The 13726-nt window shown below is 42.3% G+C and overlaps 1 protein-coding gene across 1 annotated transcript; it reads left to right on the top strand.

The window, feature by feature from the left end:
- Window positions 1-2801: 2801 nt before the first annotated feature.
- Window positions 2802-12296, top strand: CGA (glycoprotein hormones, alpha polypeptide). Its single transcript, XM_013180184.3, has 4 exons — window positions 2802-2958; window positions 7867-7973; window positions 10313-10497; window positions 11952-12296. The coding sequence occupies exons 2-4, from the start codon at window positions 7874-7876 to the stop codon at window positions 12027-12029; spliced, it is 363 nt and encodes a 120-aa protein (XP_013035638.1). The 5' UTR covers window positions 2802-2958; window positions 7867-7873; the 3' UTR covers window positions 12030-12296.
- The last annotated feature ends 1430 nt before the right edge of the window (window positions 12297-13726 follow it).

The following is a 13726-nucleotide window of genomic DNA, read 5'->3' on the forward strand; positions in this document are numbered from 1 at the left end:
CTGGGGCTAAGGTATAGCGAAACTCGTATTGCCCTTACTAAATCAATTCTGTTTAACAGTGTTTATCTTTGATCGCACTTTTTTTGGCTGGGTAGGGTCTATTTATTGATAATCTGGATTGTCATTGTTGAGTGGAAGAATTTTTGTACTGAAGCAAAGGAGCCCTTTCCCATCCTTTTACTGACAGAGCAGGGGGATGCCCTGCAACTCCACAGAGTGGCAGAGAAGAAAAGCTTTCCTCTAGCGGGGAAAACGCAGCATCAGGAAGCAGCCTCTAGATAAGCAGATATCGCTAAGTAGGGAAGTAGGACAGATACCCTGAGACAGCATCTGGCAGAGACAGGGAGGAGACGTGAACCCTCCTTTCCAGAGAAAGCCTGAGAAGGAGCTGTAGGGATCCAGCTCCTAAAAAGAGCCTGAAGTTCTGAAACTCCGTAACACTTAAGTGCTGAGCTCACACTGATTTCAGTCTTAACGAGTGCTAAATTTCGTTTAACTTACGCTCATTAATATAGTCCCAGTCTAATTTAGGAGTATAGTGGCCTCGAAGAAGCTTGGAAATTTAAGCAGTTTGCTGCCTTTTTCCACCTCAGAATTACTTTTTCTGCTCCTAAAAATAGAGAACAAAATACTGATCTTGGCAAAGCACATTTGACGGTCAGTTTGGCAGATAGACTTAGCTGTCTTTTCATCCATAGACTTATATAGGCCATAAGATGGTAATATCAGAGTGTAGCAAAAACTGTGGTGATATTGCGAAGTGATTTAAGAATACCCTCTTTAATAAACTAAAGTTTCTTTTCCTCACACATTTAAAATAATGAGCGACGTTCTCTCATTTCTCATTCAGTTACACATTAAGACAGATTTGACCAAGTATTTTTAGTTGGAGATTTGGAGCGGCTAAAGTAAGAAATCCTCTTAATAAAAAGAGGAGCTTTTTTAAAACTATCTTTTATACCAGTGTAATTCCATTGACTCCACAAGATTTATTTCTAATACATTCTGATATGAAAGGAGTACCGGGTTGTGGGCACTTTTATTTTTCTTTATGCTTTGAGGGTAACGTCATCAGTGTTCTTAAATCATTCTAATGAAAGCACTATTTTGTACCACATTTCTTTTTTCCTACTTTGATGATATACTGCAATACATAGGTAAATAAGTACCAAATATGTACAATAACTATTTATTTTCCTGATGACAAGGATAGTTTTATGCTTTTTTTCTGAAGCATCACAAGTCAAGCTGGGCTTCCCATAGGACTACAAGCTGAGTTGGAGTATGAAATGGGCAGGTTAGAGCCGAGTCAGAGGTACTCTATAACCTTCAGCAATTTTCATCAAATTTGCTTTGAATGACAAGAAATATTAAGCTTCTGTCTTCCAGGGGAATATTTCTCAGTAAACTATGTTTACCAGTAGCTTTCAGATTTCAGCCTTATGATTTTTTTTATTAAATGAGGCAAGGTTGTAGGGAGAGAGACCATCTTTTATTAGAGCAGCTCACACTTTTGGATGAAAACAGGCAAACTTTCAGGTAATCCATCTTCAGTTTTGAATCAGAAGCCAATTTCAAGCCAAGTATAGGCTGGGGACAATTGTTTTGGCTTTAACTTTGTTACAGTGATCAGTTGAGGAAACGGAAGGGAAAAAGGCCCCTTGAGGCAGATGAGGATGTTAGTGGAAGTAGAGGTGGTGAGTCCCTTTGGGTTGGGGAAGGAGATGTGTTGCTGGGGATGAAAACAGCACAGGGTTTTACTACAAGCAGAGGCTGAGGAACAGGCCCAGCATGGGGTTGGTGAGCCTAAGGCAGCAGGCCTATGGACCCTTGCTTCTGGCATGACTTGGGCTGCCTCCAGAGGCCACGGTGTGGCTATTCTGTCTGCTTAGTTGTGTATGGAAAGGCCTATTTCTCTCCATTGACTACAGGGGCAGCCTAGAGTGAGTAACTCAGATTTAGGCAGATAACTTTTAGACATCTGAAGTGAATCTGCCTCAAGCCTCCGTGACTAGCAGGTAAAATAGGGCTGCAGGAACGGCTTGGAGATGCGACCCGGGGCTGTCTGCATTGCCGGGACGTGTTCCCAGGAGCTGCTTGGATGTACACCTCTTCTTTGGGATGGGGAAGAGAAGAGCTCAGAGGGTGAAGGCTTGCCGTTCCTCTTGGCCTCAGTGCCAGGAGGCAGAGTGGGACCTGTCTTGTTTAGCCAGCGTCGACATAGGCTTTGTCACTTGGGAAAGGGGACTTGCGAGTCCCTAAGCCTTAAAAATCTGCACCCGGATGCCATCTTCAAAAGTGCCTCCTTTGCTCTAGCTTGACTCTGAAAACAAGATGAGATCTTGCCCGACATCTGATCTTTAAAAGAAGTAATCTTTCTGTATCTATCCATGAAGTTGTTCTCTGGGCATTAAATTCAAACAGAGATTATACTTTTAAATGTTTGTATGGATCTCTGCTGTTCTTTGTTATTCTCTGCTAAAACAATGCCATTACCGTGGATTTTTTCCCCTTTGTTTTAAGAAGCATTGGGAAACCTTAGTAACTCTTCCTTCTTTTAAAATGAGATTCTGTTCACTGAACACTGCAGCAAATACCTAGATGCTGGATATTTGTGTTCCCCAGGAAACTTACGTGGCATTGAGTTTGTGCTTGCAAGCTGCCCTTTCTTTCATTATATAAGGAAATAATGATCTTTATGAAAGTCAAGTAGAAGATAAGATCAGTGTGGTGGGCTGGTAATTACATAAAGTGATGTTCAGTCATTAGACAAAATGTACAGTTGATCCTATGGCTTAGATGTGGGCGAGGAGTATGATCTAACTTCGCTGGTATAAAAGAAAGATGCATCTTTTTCGTGCATCAGTTTCAGGAAGGTACAGCCACACATCAAGGACAGCTTACATCGAACACCATCCTGCAGTTTCTCAGCTGATTTATTCTTTTTGAACAAGGGAGGTAATATATTTTTAATTTTCTGCTAAAGAGGAACAATTACATGTTTTTGACATTCTCTTCCGTCTCTCTACAAAACTTTTCTTCTCCTTCCATTCTGTCAACGTTTTTGCTCTGAAAACTAACTTAAAAGGTTCTATTGGAGCTAAGACGACAGTACTTAGGGTTAAACTAACTTTGAAAGTAACAGAAAACAAGGTTGTAGGATTGCATGACAGCTAAATGGTGATATTTTGTGATTTCTGATTCTGTCTGGTAATGCTTGATTAATAACCTGTTTTTCCCCTGGTCAACAGTATTGCTGTCAAATGTTATGCAGTTTCTGGTACTAACGCATCTTTTAGAGTCTTTGAATTTCTAGTCATGACTAAACATTAAGGGGAAAAAAATGTTAGTCAAGATTTCTTAGTCTTCAGTGGTTTGCTAACAGGTTGCTGCATACAAGACGCAGCCACAAGTGAAGCACTGGCACTTCATCATAGTTTGGTGTTGCTGTGACACAACAATATGTCACTGCTGAGCACTTTGGAAAGAAATGAACACAACGTGCAGAGTGTTTAGGTCTTGTTGGGCACAACATCACCACAGTCAGCATACAGAAAAACATAGAGGAGATTATTTCATGCAGTCAGTACGAAGCAAGCCCGTGTAACAAAGCTCTCTGGCATGTTTGTGCAAGGATGCGGACCACAGAATTTGAGTAGGAATTCTGGTAATAAGGAGCATGACATAACTGTAAAGACATCCACAGAGTCCCAAGTGCACTTGACAAGAAGACCTCTTTGCAGTCACTGATGATCAGCTGTCCTTGTTGTGATAAATGATAATTTGATAACTGTTTTTACAGAAAAATACAAGCTATTGTAAATAGTGAGGTGAGACTAACTGCTGGGAAACATTTAAAATTACCATCTTTCCAAAGGGCTGCTAGAATTCACACCTTACATAGCGTTCCAATAGCTTAAGAAAGACAATTAATAGAGCAAAGTAAAAGCTTGCTTTGATTTGATGGCAAAATGGTGTGGATGTTAACTGGGTTCGCAGCGTGGGCACAGTCAGGAAAGCAAATGGGTTGAAGAGTGTATTCCACAGAGCAGAACAAGACCATCAGGCAAAATCGCTGTCACATTGGAAGAGCAGAGAAGATCATGTCTGGGTTTTATTGACATATATCTTTGTTGGTTTTAGTGTGAGCCTGACAGTCTAACTCAATAGAGGAAGTGCAAAACTGCAATTTCAATTCCCTTTTTGGTTAATGTAATTTAAACAACTTCCCTCTGCGATGGCCTCAAACCCTTATAATGTACCAAATCATAATGCTATGCATTCTTAGAAAAATGAGGATGAAGAATGCCAGCATGCCTTCAGCAAAGAGCACAAAGGCATGACCCCTCTATGGTGCTTAAAAGAGCATATACAGTAAATAACTTTCAACAAAAGGTCATATTTGCTGGAGGGAGGGCTCCAGTCAATTTATTCAGCACAACTTCATAAATACAACTGAGCTCAGTTCAGTTCCCAAAATGTTTGGCAGGATCCTACAAGTCTGTTGATGTAAATGGCATGAAGGTCCGCCTTTATGGTCTGTGCACAGGTGACTTTTGTCCAGGGAGGAAAGCACAGAGAGCTGGCAGCTGCCTTTCAGAAACCTGAGAGCGCTGCTGAAAGCTCCTGTGAGGCTATCCTATCATCCACCCTTGACTGTCCTACACATTCGCAGCATGGCCACCTCATATTCGTTGGGTGAACACGGTCAGGTCAATCTGGTTTGGGTCTGCCTTAAGGATCTGAAAGGAAGGAGGGGAGCAGAAAGCTTGTCTCATCAGAAAACCTGGACAAAAAGCAGGACAAGGGCTGGATATGTTAAAGTAAAAGCTGAGCCTGAGGGAAGGCTGAAGCAGAGATTCTTGCCTCACAGATTTGGTGAGCACTACCCTAGCCTGCCCTTGGGATACAATGCTGTGTCATGCAGGCTTTTTTTTTTTTTTTTTTTTTAATTTCTTAAACACGCATTCCCAGTTTCCCATGGAAACTTCTTTGTTTCCTACCACTTCGCTGAGCCCGGTCAGGCAAGGGCTGTGTTCTCATCCTGCCTTTGGTCTCAGCCTCATCTGCCTGGGCATGAGCTCTCTCTGACTGCTGGAAACATGACGCTCTCCTTGATTTTGTTTCCTTCATTGTCCTCACTTCAAAGCTACATTTTATGACCGGTGCTCCACTGCAGGCTGACTGCTTCCTTTGATGACTATCTTGCAGTCTGTTTGCTCAACAAACCAAGACATGCTGACCTGTGCCTAGCAGCCTCACATCCCCATATATCTCTGGGGATTTGTGGGGTGATGGGGCATCCCCCTGTTAATCCATATGCTCTTTGAACACACCCCAGTGCTCAAGGCTTACTCAGTTAGGTGATCATACCAGGTAAGTAGCTTCACTCCTTGGACCACCTCAGGTTTGCATCTCCCTCCAGATATGAGCAGGCATTATTTGAATTACACTTTCCCTTCTTGACTCTCTACTCTCTTTACTTCTTAGGGATGTCAGTGCCTTCTCCAATAGTATGGTGTGCGTAAATAACCTCTACACCAAATCTCAAGATTAATGTCTTTATTGCTGGCATTATTGTCCTTTTCATTTTCGGGGTGCTGCGGAGCCTGCCATTCAGACACAGCCCAAACAAGCACTCAGTTAGCTTCCAGCACGGCCTGGGGCTGTGACTGCAGGAGCGGAGAGACCTGCGCGATCAGATAAGGTTTCTGAGGAGGCAGGTGAACAGGTCGGTGGCTGCGAGCCGTGGGCTCCGTGGTGCTGCAGGAGGCTTGGGATCACTGCCTGGGGCGCGTTGCTGCAGCCAGCTAGGAGCAAGTGCACGCACTGCTGCTTGGTCACAGCAGAACACCCTCTCTTTAGGGCGGGTGAAAAGAGTGATGAGCCCAGAGACCCTCAGGGGATAATCTGCAAGGGCAGGATCTGTCGAAAGGCACTCTGTCTCAGCAATTGAAAGACCTTGTAACTAAATCCTCCAGGAGAAAGCTGTCCCAGGGCAGGCTGGTTGGACAAAGGGGTGCTGCCTGGCTCTGCTCTCTGCTGTGCAACTGAGTACTGCAGCATCCTTTCTGTGGCGCTTTTCTCTGTGCACCCAATTGCTTCATCATGGGATGTGAGTAATGCCCGCTCATTTCTGAAGGAAGGGCTCAGGTCTGTGGTTTGGAAGAAAAGTCATTTTCAAGTGGGAAGTTCTGTTTTCTGAATGAGAGACTGGGGAAAAACAGTCTGATTGGACGCTGAAATTGCCAGTACAATAAGGAGGTTTAGTGCTTGAGAAGGAAGTTTGCAGACTTCATGCCTAAAATACTATTTTTTTAATACTGGTGAGAGCAGAAGTAAGGTTCTGTATTCATAGCTCAGATGAATGCACGATTCTTGAAGGTGGCGTTACTTGACCAGATGTTTATAACATGAAGCTTTGAAAACACACGTGGTATCTTTACACTTGTTTTAGGCCAACTCACATCTTGCCTGTCTTTCAGTAAGGGAGGTCCTTCCAGGTCATGCTGTAGGCACATAACATTGTCTGGCTGAAAAGAAACGCTGTCCTTTACAACTATTTTTTTGTCTCTGACCAGGCTGTTACAAAATATTTGAGAATGACTAGAAAGGTCCTGTGGCAGTTAGCAAAAAGCATCCTGCTGATATACGTGTAACCTTTACTTAGGTAATGCACCTGAAGTATGGTTAGGGAGAGAACTGAGGTTTTGTGTTCTCCTCCATGAAATCTTATTGGGAATAATAATAAAAAAAAAAAAAGCAAGAAAATTCATTTTAAAAAATGGAGCAGAGAAATTGAGATGATATTCATATGGCCATAGCTTATATGCACTACATCTTTAATGTTATTTTCCCCCATTTATTCATACCAGAGATATGCATAACTCTGTGGCATAACTTTGGTCTGAATAAAATACAGCCTCACAACTGCATGTCTGTTTGAATAACCTAGAGAACATGTGATACAATATGTATGCACACTTCATCTCATGTGCTAGCTGTACAAGAACAGATGTGCTGTGCAGGATATAGTGCCATCTTGCACAAAATCAATCTACTGAAAAGAAATTTTTTTAAGTTTGAGCCAAGCAGGGTGTGTTTATACCAAACTAGCTTTCTGTACTTTTGATCTGTTGTTCAGAACTCAAAACCCAATTTGGCGTGTCAGTAAAACAAAGCCTGACAGAAATCTCAGTCCCAAAGATGAGGGTGACTCTGAACTCCCTGAGACTCTCCTGACAAGGCCACTATACCACAGAAGTGGCCTTGGAGCTACTGAAAGCCCTTCTGAGCTCTCCCTGGGCACCACGTCCCCTTGGGCTCTCCAGTTTTCTGTAATTGCAGAGGTCAGAGGAGCTTTCTTCCACCAAGGGACAGGACTGTGTAAATCTGTTCGTGAGGACTTGGGCACTGAAAAGGTCAGTATTTGGACAAATAATCTGACTCTTGGCTCAGGAAATTATGACCTAATGTGAAATTATTTTCCCTGAAATTAGTCTTTCCATGGCCCAGATGCTGCAGATGCTGTTGTCTTCTCCATAAGTGTTTGATGTCTTTCTCCACTCTACCATAAATATTAGGCAGTTGTGATATTTGAAGTTTATGTGATATGGTTTATGTTAATATTCAGAAAATATTGTTAAGGCCAGAAGGAAAGGCACATTTTTATTATGATGGTGGTGATGAAATCAATTTTCTGAGGCTATAAAATGCACATCAGTATAGTACGTTTTCAGTTTCTGATCCTGCTTCTAAATTGTCTCTGTGACTTGCACTGAATGCTGTATTAGTGCATAGCCTAGATCCTGGTACCATACCCAGTGTGAAACAGTCCTTCAAAAATGTGTTTATTTGTATTTCCAGGAAGATCATGGATTGCTACGGGAAGTATGCAGCTGTCACTTTGACCATTTTGTCTGTATTTCTGCATCTTCTTCATTCTTTCCCAGATGGAGAGTTTCTCATGCACGGTAAGCTGCTCTCAGTGTTCAGAAATAGGACAATTATGAAGAGTAGTAATTAAATTTGTTTTATAGATGTGATCATAAATCTTACCATTCTGTTGCATTTATTGATGCTGAGGTACGAAGATTTAATTAATCAAAATAGTTTTGCTGTAAGTATCCTTCCCATTCCTTCTTTAAACTTGGTTTCTCCAGGTCACAAGTCTCCCAAATGACAGTTTCTTCATGTTGATGTGTGTGATCTTAATCCTTGAAACATTAGTAAATAGGAATGGTTCATTTTGTTGTACTTCTGACATCAAAGTGGCAACATAACACCAGGAATAGCAAAACAATAGCTCCTCATCATATATTTCCTCAGTAGAGGAATATATTTCCTCAGTAGATCCCAGGATATGTGGTGTTTGGACAGTAGCATTCTGTAAAAGAGGCATATTAGGAAGATTTTGGAGTGTCTGAGGGTTTTTTTTTTTTTTTTTTTTTTTTTTTCCACTTCCTTTGTATGCTCTATGCTAATGCACGTAGCACTCTGTTCAGCTCTGGGGCCCCCAGCACAAGAAGGATGTGGACCTATTAAAACGAATCCAGAGGAGGTCCACGAAGATGATCAAGGGGCTGGAGCACCTCTCCTGTGAAGAGAGGCTGAGTGATTGGGGCTGTTCAGCCTGGAGAAGAGAAGGCTCTGGGGAGGCCTTATAGCGGCCTGCCAGTGCCTAAAGGGGGCCTACAGGAAAGGTGGGAGGGGCTCCCTGTCAGGGGGGTGTAGTGGTAGGATAAGGGGGAATGGGTTTAATCTAAAAAAAAGGTAGGCTTAGATTAGACATTAGGAAGAAATTCCTCACTCAGAGGGTGGTGAGGCTCCGTCACAGGTTGCCCAGAGAAGCTGTGGATGCTCCATCCCTGGAGGTGCTCAAGGCCAGGCTGGATGGGGCTTTGGGCAACCTGGAATGGTGGGAGGTGTCCCTTTAGTGTCCCTTTAAGGTCCCTTCCAACCCAAATTATTCTATGATTCTGTGATTCTGTGAAATTGATCTCAAGCTTATAAATACCATAGAAGTGTGACCCTTATCCCTCTCTAGAACCTCACAGTGGATTCAAGGGTTAGGAACACTGTGGTGCAACCACAGAAACTTCTGCGTCACAGAAGTCACCTAGTACAGACTGTAGCTGCAAGGAGATTTGGCTCTGAAAGACCCAGATGGGTTTACTGGGACAAAGCTATTGTGTACAATAGTATACCACAGAGATTCCCAGCAGTATGGAGGCTTCAGTCTAGCCTCCAATTCACACAATATGCTGAGCACCTCTTCCCAGTAGGGACACGTGCACACTCCTCACTAACAAGGCCAGTGCTGTAGATCAACAGAGAGAGAGAGTGCCTTTACTAGCACCCACTCAGAAACAAACAATCCTCACACAAACATAAACAACACAATTTGATCCTGATCATCCTCTCTGGCTGACCAGAACTGAGGTTTGTAGTGTTCATACACATGGACACAGTATAGGTCCCTCCAGTAGCTGGGCTTAGAGCCTTGCTCTAAGCTCACCTCCGTCTAGTAGCAGGTCTCAAGATCTTGGTCTCCTCCAGTTGCACCTGAACCTACTTCCCACCAGGGCCATCAGACTAAGACTATTCATTTGCTGGTATTGAGAACTGAGTGCTCAATTTTCAATGATTAGGTTGGGAGGGGTTCCTCTGCCTGCCATCCTCTGCCTGTTCCTCTCCATCACCAAGTCTCTGTATTCAACCTTTAGTCTCATAATTTAACATACAAGTACTTTGATAAAAAACATTTTCACACTTAAAATGATTTAATTTTGTAATAGTGTTGAGCATTTGCCTTCTGCCAGTTGGGTTTCTTTAATTAGCCTTGAACTGAATATAGAAAAATGCAAGCTAAAAAAATCTTAGAATCACTGGGTATTTTAAAAATTCTTGATAATAGAGCCTTGTCTGAAAACAAGTGATGTCTAAAGAAGCACTACAAATACTGCTGTTGCTAGCTAACTACCCTTAGCTAGTAGTTTTTTTAGGGAGAGCTAGTGTAGTAGAAATGCCAAAAAAAGAGTTGTCAACAAAATTAAATCGGAAGAATAGAAAAAAAGCAATGCTTGTGCCTTACCTGGAAAGCCACCCTCTCGTTTTACAAATAGTGGATGTTGCAGAGTTGAAGGACCCTGAAGAGGAGAGCTTTTGTTTCTGTGCCTTTCTGTTCTGCACACATCAAACCGCAGAATGCAGCCAGTAATTCCACTTAATGCTTGCACTTTCCCTTTCTTTTTGAAAATGAAAATACAGCTGGCCATCAAGTAAAAGTCTTTTCTGTATATTTTTATGGCAGGTTGTCCAGAGTGCAAGCTAGGGGAGAACAGATTCTTTTCAAAACCAGGAGCACCCATTTACCAGTGCACTGGGTGCTGTTTCTCCCGGGCCTATCCCACTCCAATGAGGTCCAAGAAGACCATGCTCGTGCCAAAGAACATTACATCAGAAGCCACATGCTGTGTAGCAAAGGCTTTCACCAAGGTGAGGATGTAGATGAGACCATTTAAACTTGTTTTAGGATGCAATGTTTAGCTGAAGCAGTGAATAGAAATAAATATGTTTTTGTTGGAGGACATTGAACAGCTATTTGAAGGAAACATCCTTAGCATGTATATCATTTGTGTCTGGGTTCATGCTTTTTTTCTACAGAGGAAATTAAAGTGTTGACCATGTCTGATATTCAGCTGGGATGTAGAAACTGGTGCAGTGCCATGGACTTCAGTGATACTACTGTGACTTAAAACGTGTGAAGGACTGGTGGTGGATTTGTTGTCCCCTCATTTTTAACTCTCCTGGATGTGTACTCCATCCTTAAATGTCATACAGTGTGGATTTTATTTTAATTAGTCATTTTCCTTGCTTCTTTCCTGCATAGGGAGGAGTCTTCTGGGAAGGTGGCTGGTCAATACTATCAATTGCATACATGGGAATGAGGGACCAAAACCATCTGTACTCATTAGATTAATTGAGATTGTGTTTACTTTTAATAGTATAACCAGGAGGGAACTGTAAACATGTGCAACTACTTTGAGCATCTAACAGTCCCATCTGGAAGGTTCTGCTAAAGTTGATTGTTTTGGGAGTGATTCAGCTCCAGGTGAAGAAACCTTAAATTTGATGTAATCGATGGCGAGCTAGTTGATAGAAGCTAAGGTATCTATCATTGTGGTGATCTGACTCAGGATCAATGAGTGTGCTGACTAGACGCTCAGTTCAGTTACCCACTCACATATTTGGTGCTATTTGAGATACCCTGGGGTACCTGAGACATCTGTGTATGGCTGGCAGACACAGGACCCATAAAAGACCTTCTGGAGTGGCAGCTGGAGGCTTGGTGGGATCCTCTCTCCCATCTCAAATGTCAATCAACCTCTTGGTGTGTGCAGCTGGATAAAGCCCTGGGTCTCCACTGTCTGCAATGAGAGCTAAATACCTGACTTACCTATACACCCCTACAGCTGAACCCATCCTGCCTCATCATCTGAGTAGAGCACAGATGTTTTTCTAGGCCACCAACATTATACCTGCCCTGAAGCAGCAAGCAGAATTTGGTTGAGATTAAAAATAACTCACAGGGTTTTGTGGTCTCTGTTTTTATATTCTCCATGTGAAGTATTCTAAGGGCACTTCCTGAATTTTCATAGATTGGTTACTCGCCATTTTTAGAAAAATAGGCACATGAAGAAGTTCCAAACTAAGGACACCAGGCTGCATGCTGCTACTGAAAACCAACTCATTACGGCTCCGAAAGCCACTGATGATGCAGCTTCACACATTGGCGTTCAGAGGCCCTTCTAGTTCATGTGCTCCAAAGAGCCTCCGTACCGCTTGGGGTTAAGAAAGAGGCTTCAGAAATCTTTTGCTTGTGAATGTGGTTTTAACTGTGTAGCTAATCCTAATTATTTTTTTATATGTGTGTGTTTTCTTTTTTTAAGATTACCCTTAAGGACAATGTGAAGATAGAGAACCACACAGACTGTCACTGCAGTACCTGCTACTATCATAAATCCTAAAGCCTGTCCCTTTGTTAATGATCAAGGACAACGGTGAATGGAATATTTGTTTTTCAGCTTTTATAGCACTGCTGTGTAAAATCTTATATTTTCTGGTCAAGACACTGAGTAGGCCCTCGAATAAGATGGATGGCTGTTTTATTTCCTCTTTGCTTCTTCATGCATTTAAGTAAGTTTAACTATTTCTATTAGGGATAAAATATGGCACTTGCATGACAACAAAAGGCTCGATTTATTTTTAAAATAAACTGTCAGTTAAATTATCAATGTTTCTTGAGGAAAAATGATGATTTAATAGCTTAAAGCAAAAAAAATTGCTGAATTGCTGGAGTTAACTTCTAGATTTTTTATTTTTTTTTTTTATTTTTGTGGGAGAGGGAAGGAAGGAAGAAGAGAGGGATGGAATAGTGGGCAGAAAAAGAAACAGTAATTTCCCCTTATTCATTTAGTGATGTTTGGATTTTTTTGGAAGACTCAACATTTTGTTTTTGCTGTATCTCTTCTGTTTTTTTCTTTACCTTGTGGGTAGAAAGCTTAACAGTAGTTCATCTGTGTATCTTGCCCTGTCTTTCTGTGCCATATTTGATTTTTCTTTGAATGAATCTCCTCCTGTATAGATAAATAGATGCAGAATGATATGTTATAAAGAACTGTGCAGTTTGGTTTAGCAACGGTGGAAGAAAGGCATAGTGCAACTGTATTAGCTATTTAATGTGTGGCTGAGCACCATGGTATTGGGCTTTAGTAATTCCCAAATGCAATGTGTCAGACCGAGATATACAAATAGGAAGGCAAGAGGCTGTGTTAGGTCAGAAGTGGACCACAGAATATGTATTCAGAACACATGACCTTAAAATTGTAGACAGGGATTTTAGAGATAGCATTTGTTCAGTTGCAGTGGGTTGGAGCAGGGCGACTGCTTGCAAGTCTGGTGCCTGCCCATAGGAACTGAAGTAAATGAATTCCACTTCTCTTAGACCAAATATCTGGGATGAGAACATCAGTCCTGCAGTGACTGCTGGATGCAAGGATTTAAATATGCTCTCCCAAAAAGCCTCAGATCAATTTGTGGGGTATTTCCCTGCAGCAGGTGCTGTGAGGGTAGCAGTAAGGATCCATCGCAGAGTTCCTGATGGAGAAAGGGGAGGTTGCCTTGGGGTGAGGCTGTGAGGGTGGCTGCTCTGTCCTGGGGTATGGTCATGGCTGATGTCTGCTGCAGTCCTAAGTGACTGCAGTGGTTTAGACACACCTCCAGGGCTGAGTTGTGATGGGGCCCTGGAGCAGCCTGGGACTGGCAGAATCTAATGATGGTTTAAATCCACTATACACCCACCCTGTCTGTCTACCAGGGTGTAAATTCACTGCTGTTTTCTAATACAATCATAGGGCTTCGTGGCAAAGATTTCTCATAGAAAGAGGAGATCTGAATCTCAAAGAAAAATTATTTAGCTTATGTCCAGTAAATCTCATCAGCCTGATCCCCATGCCTTACCCCTTCTGATTCAGTCTCACCCCCAGAACCACCAGTTTGATCCAGTCCCATGTCTTAGCACAGAATCAGCTGTACTGAGCTGTTCTTGGGAACTGTTTTGCCTAACTTGCTCTTGAGCAAACTTCCAGTGGTTATTCCTGAAATTGCCAAGGAGACTGACCCTGTTGCTTCACTGTTGTTGCTATGCCAGAAAATATCCCTCTCC

Source organism: Anser cygnoides, chromosome 3 (assembly GCF_040182565.1).
Source record: "Anser cygnoides isolate HZ-2024a breed goose chromosome 3, Taihu_goose_T2T_genome, whole genome shotgun sequence".
NCBI classification, from domain to species: Eukaryota; Metazoa; Chordata; class Aves; order Anseriformes; family Anatidae; genus Anser; species Anser cygnoides.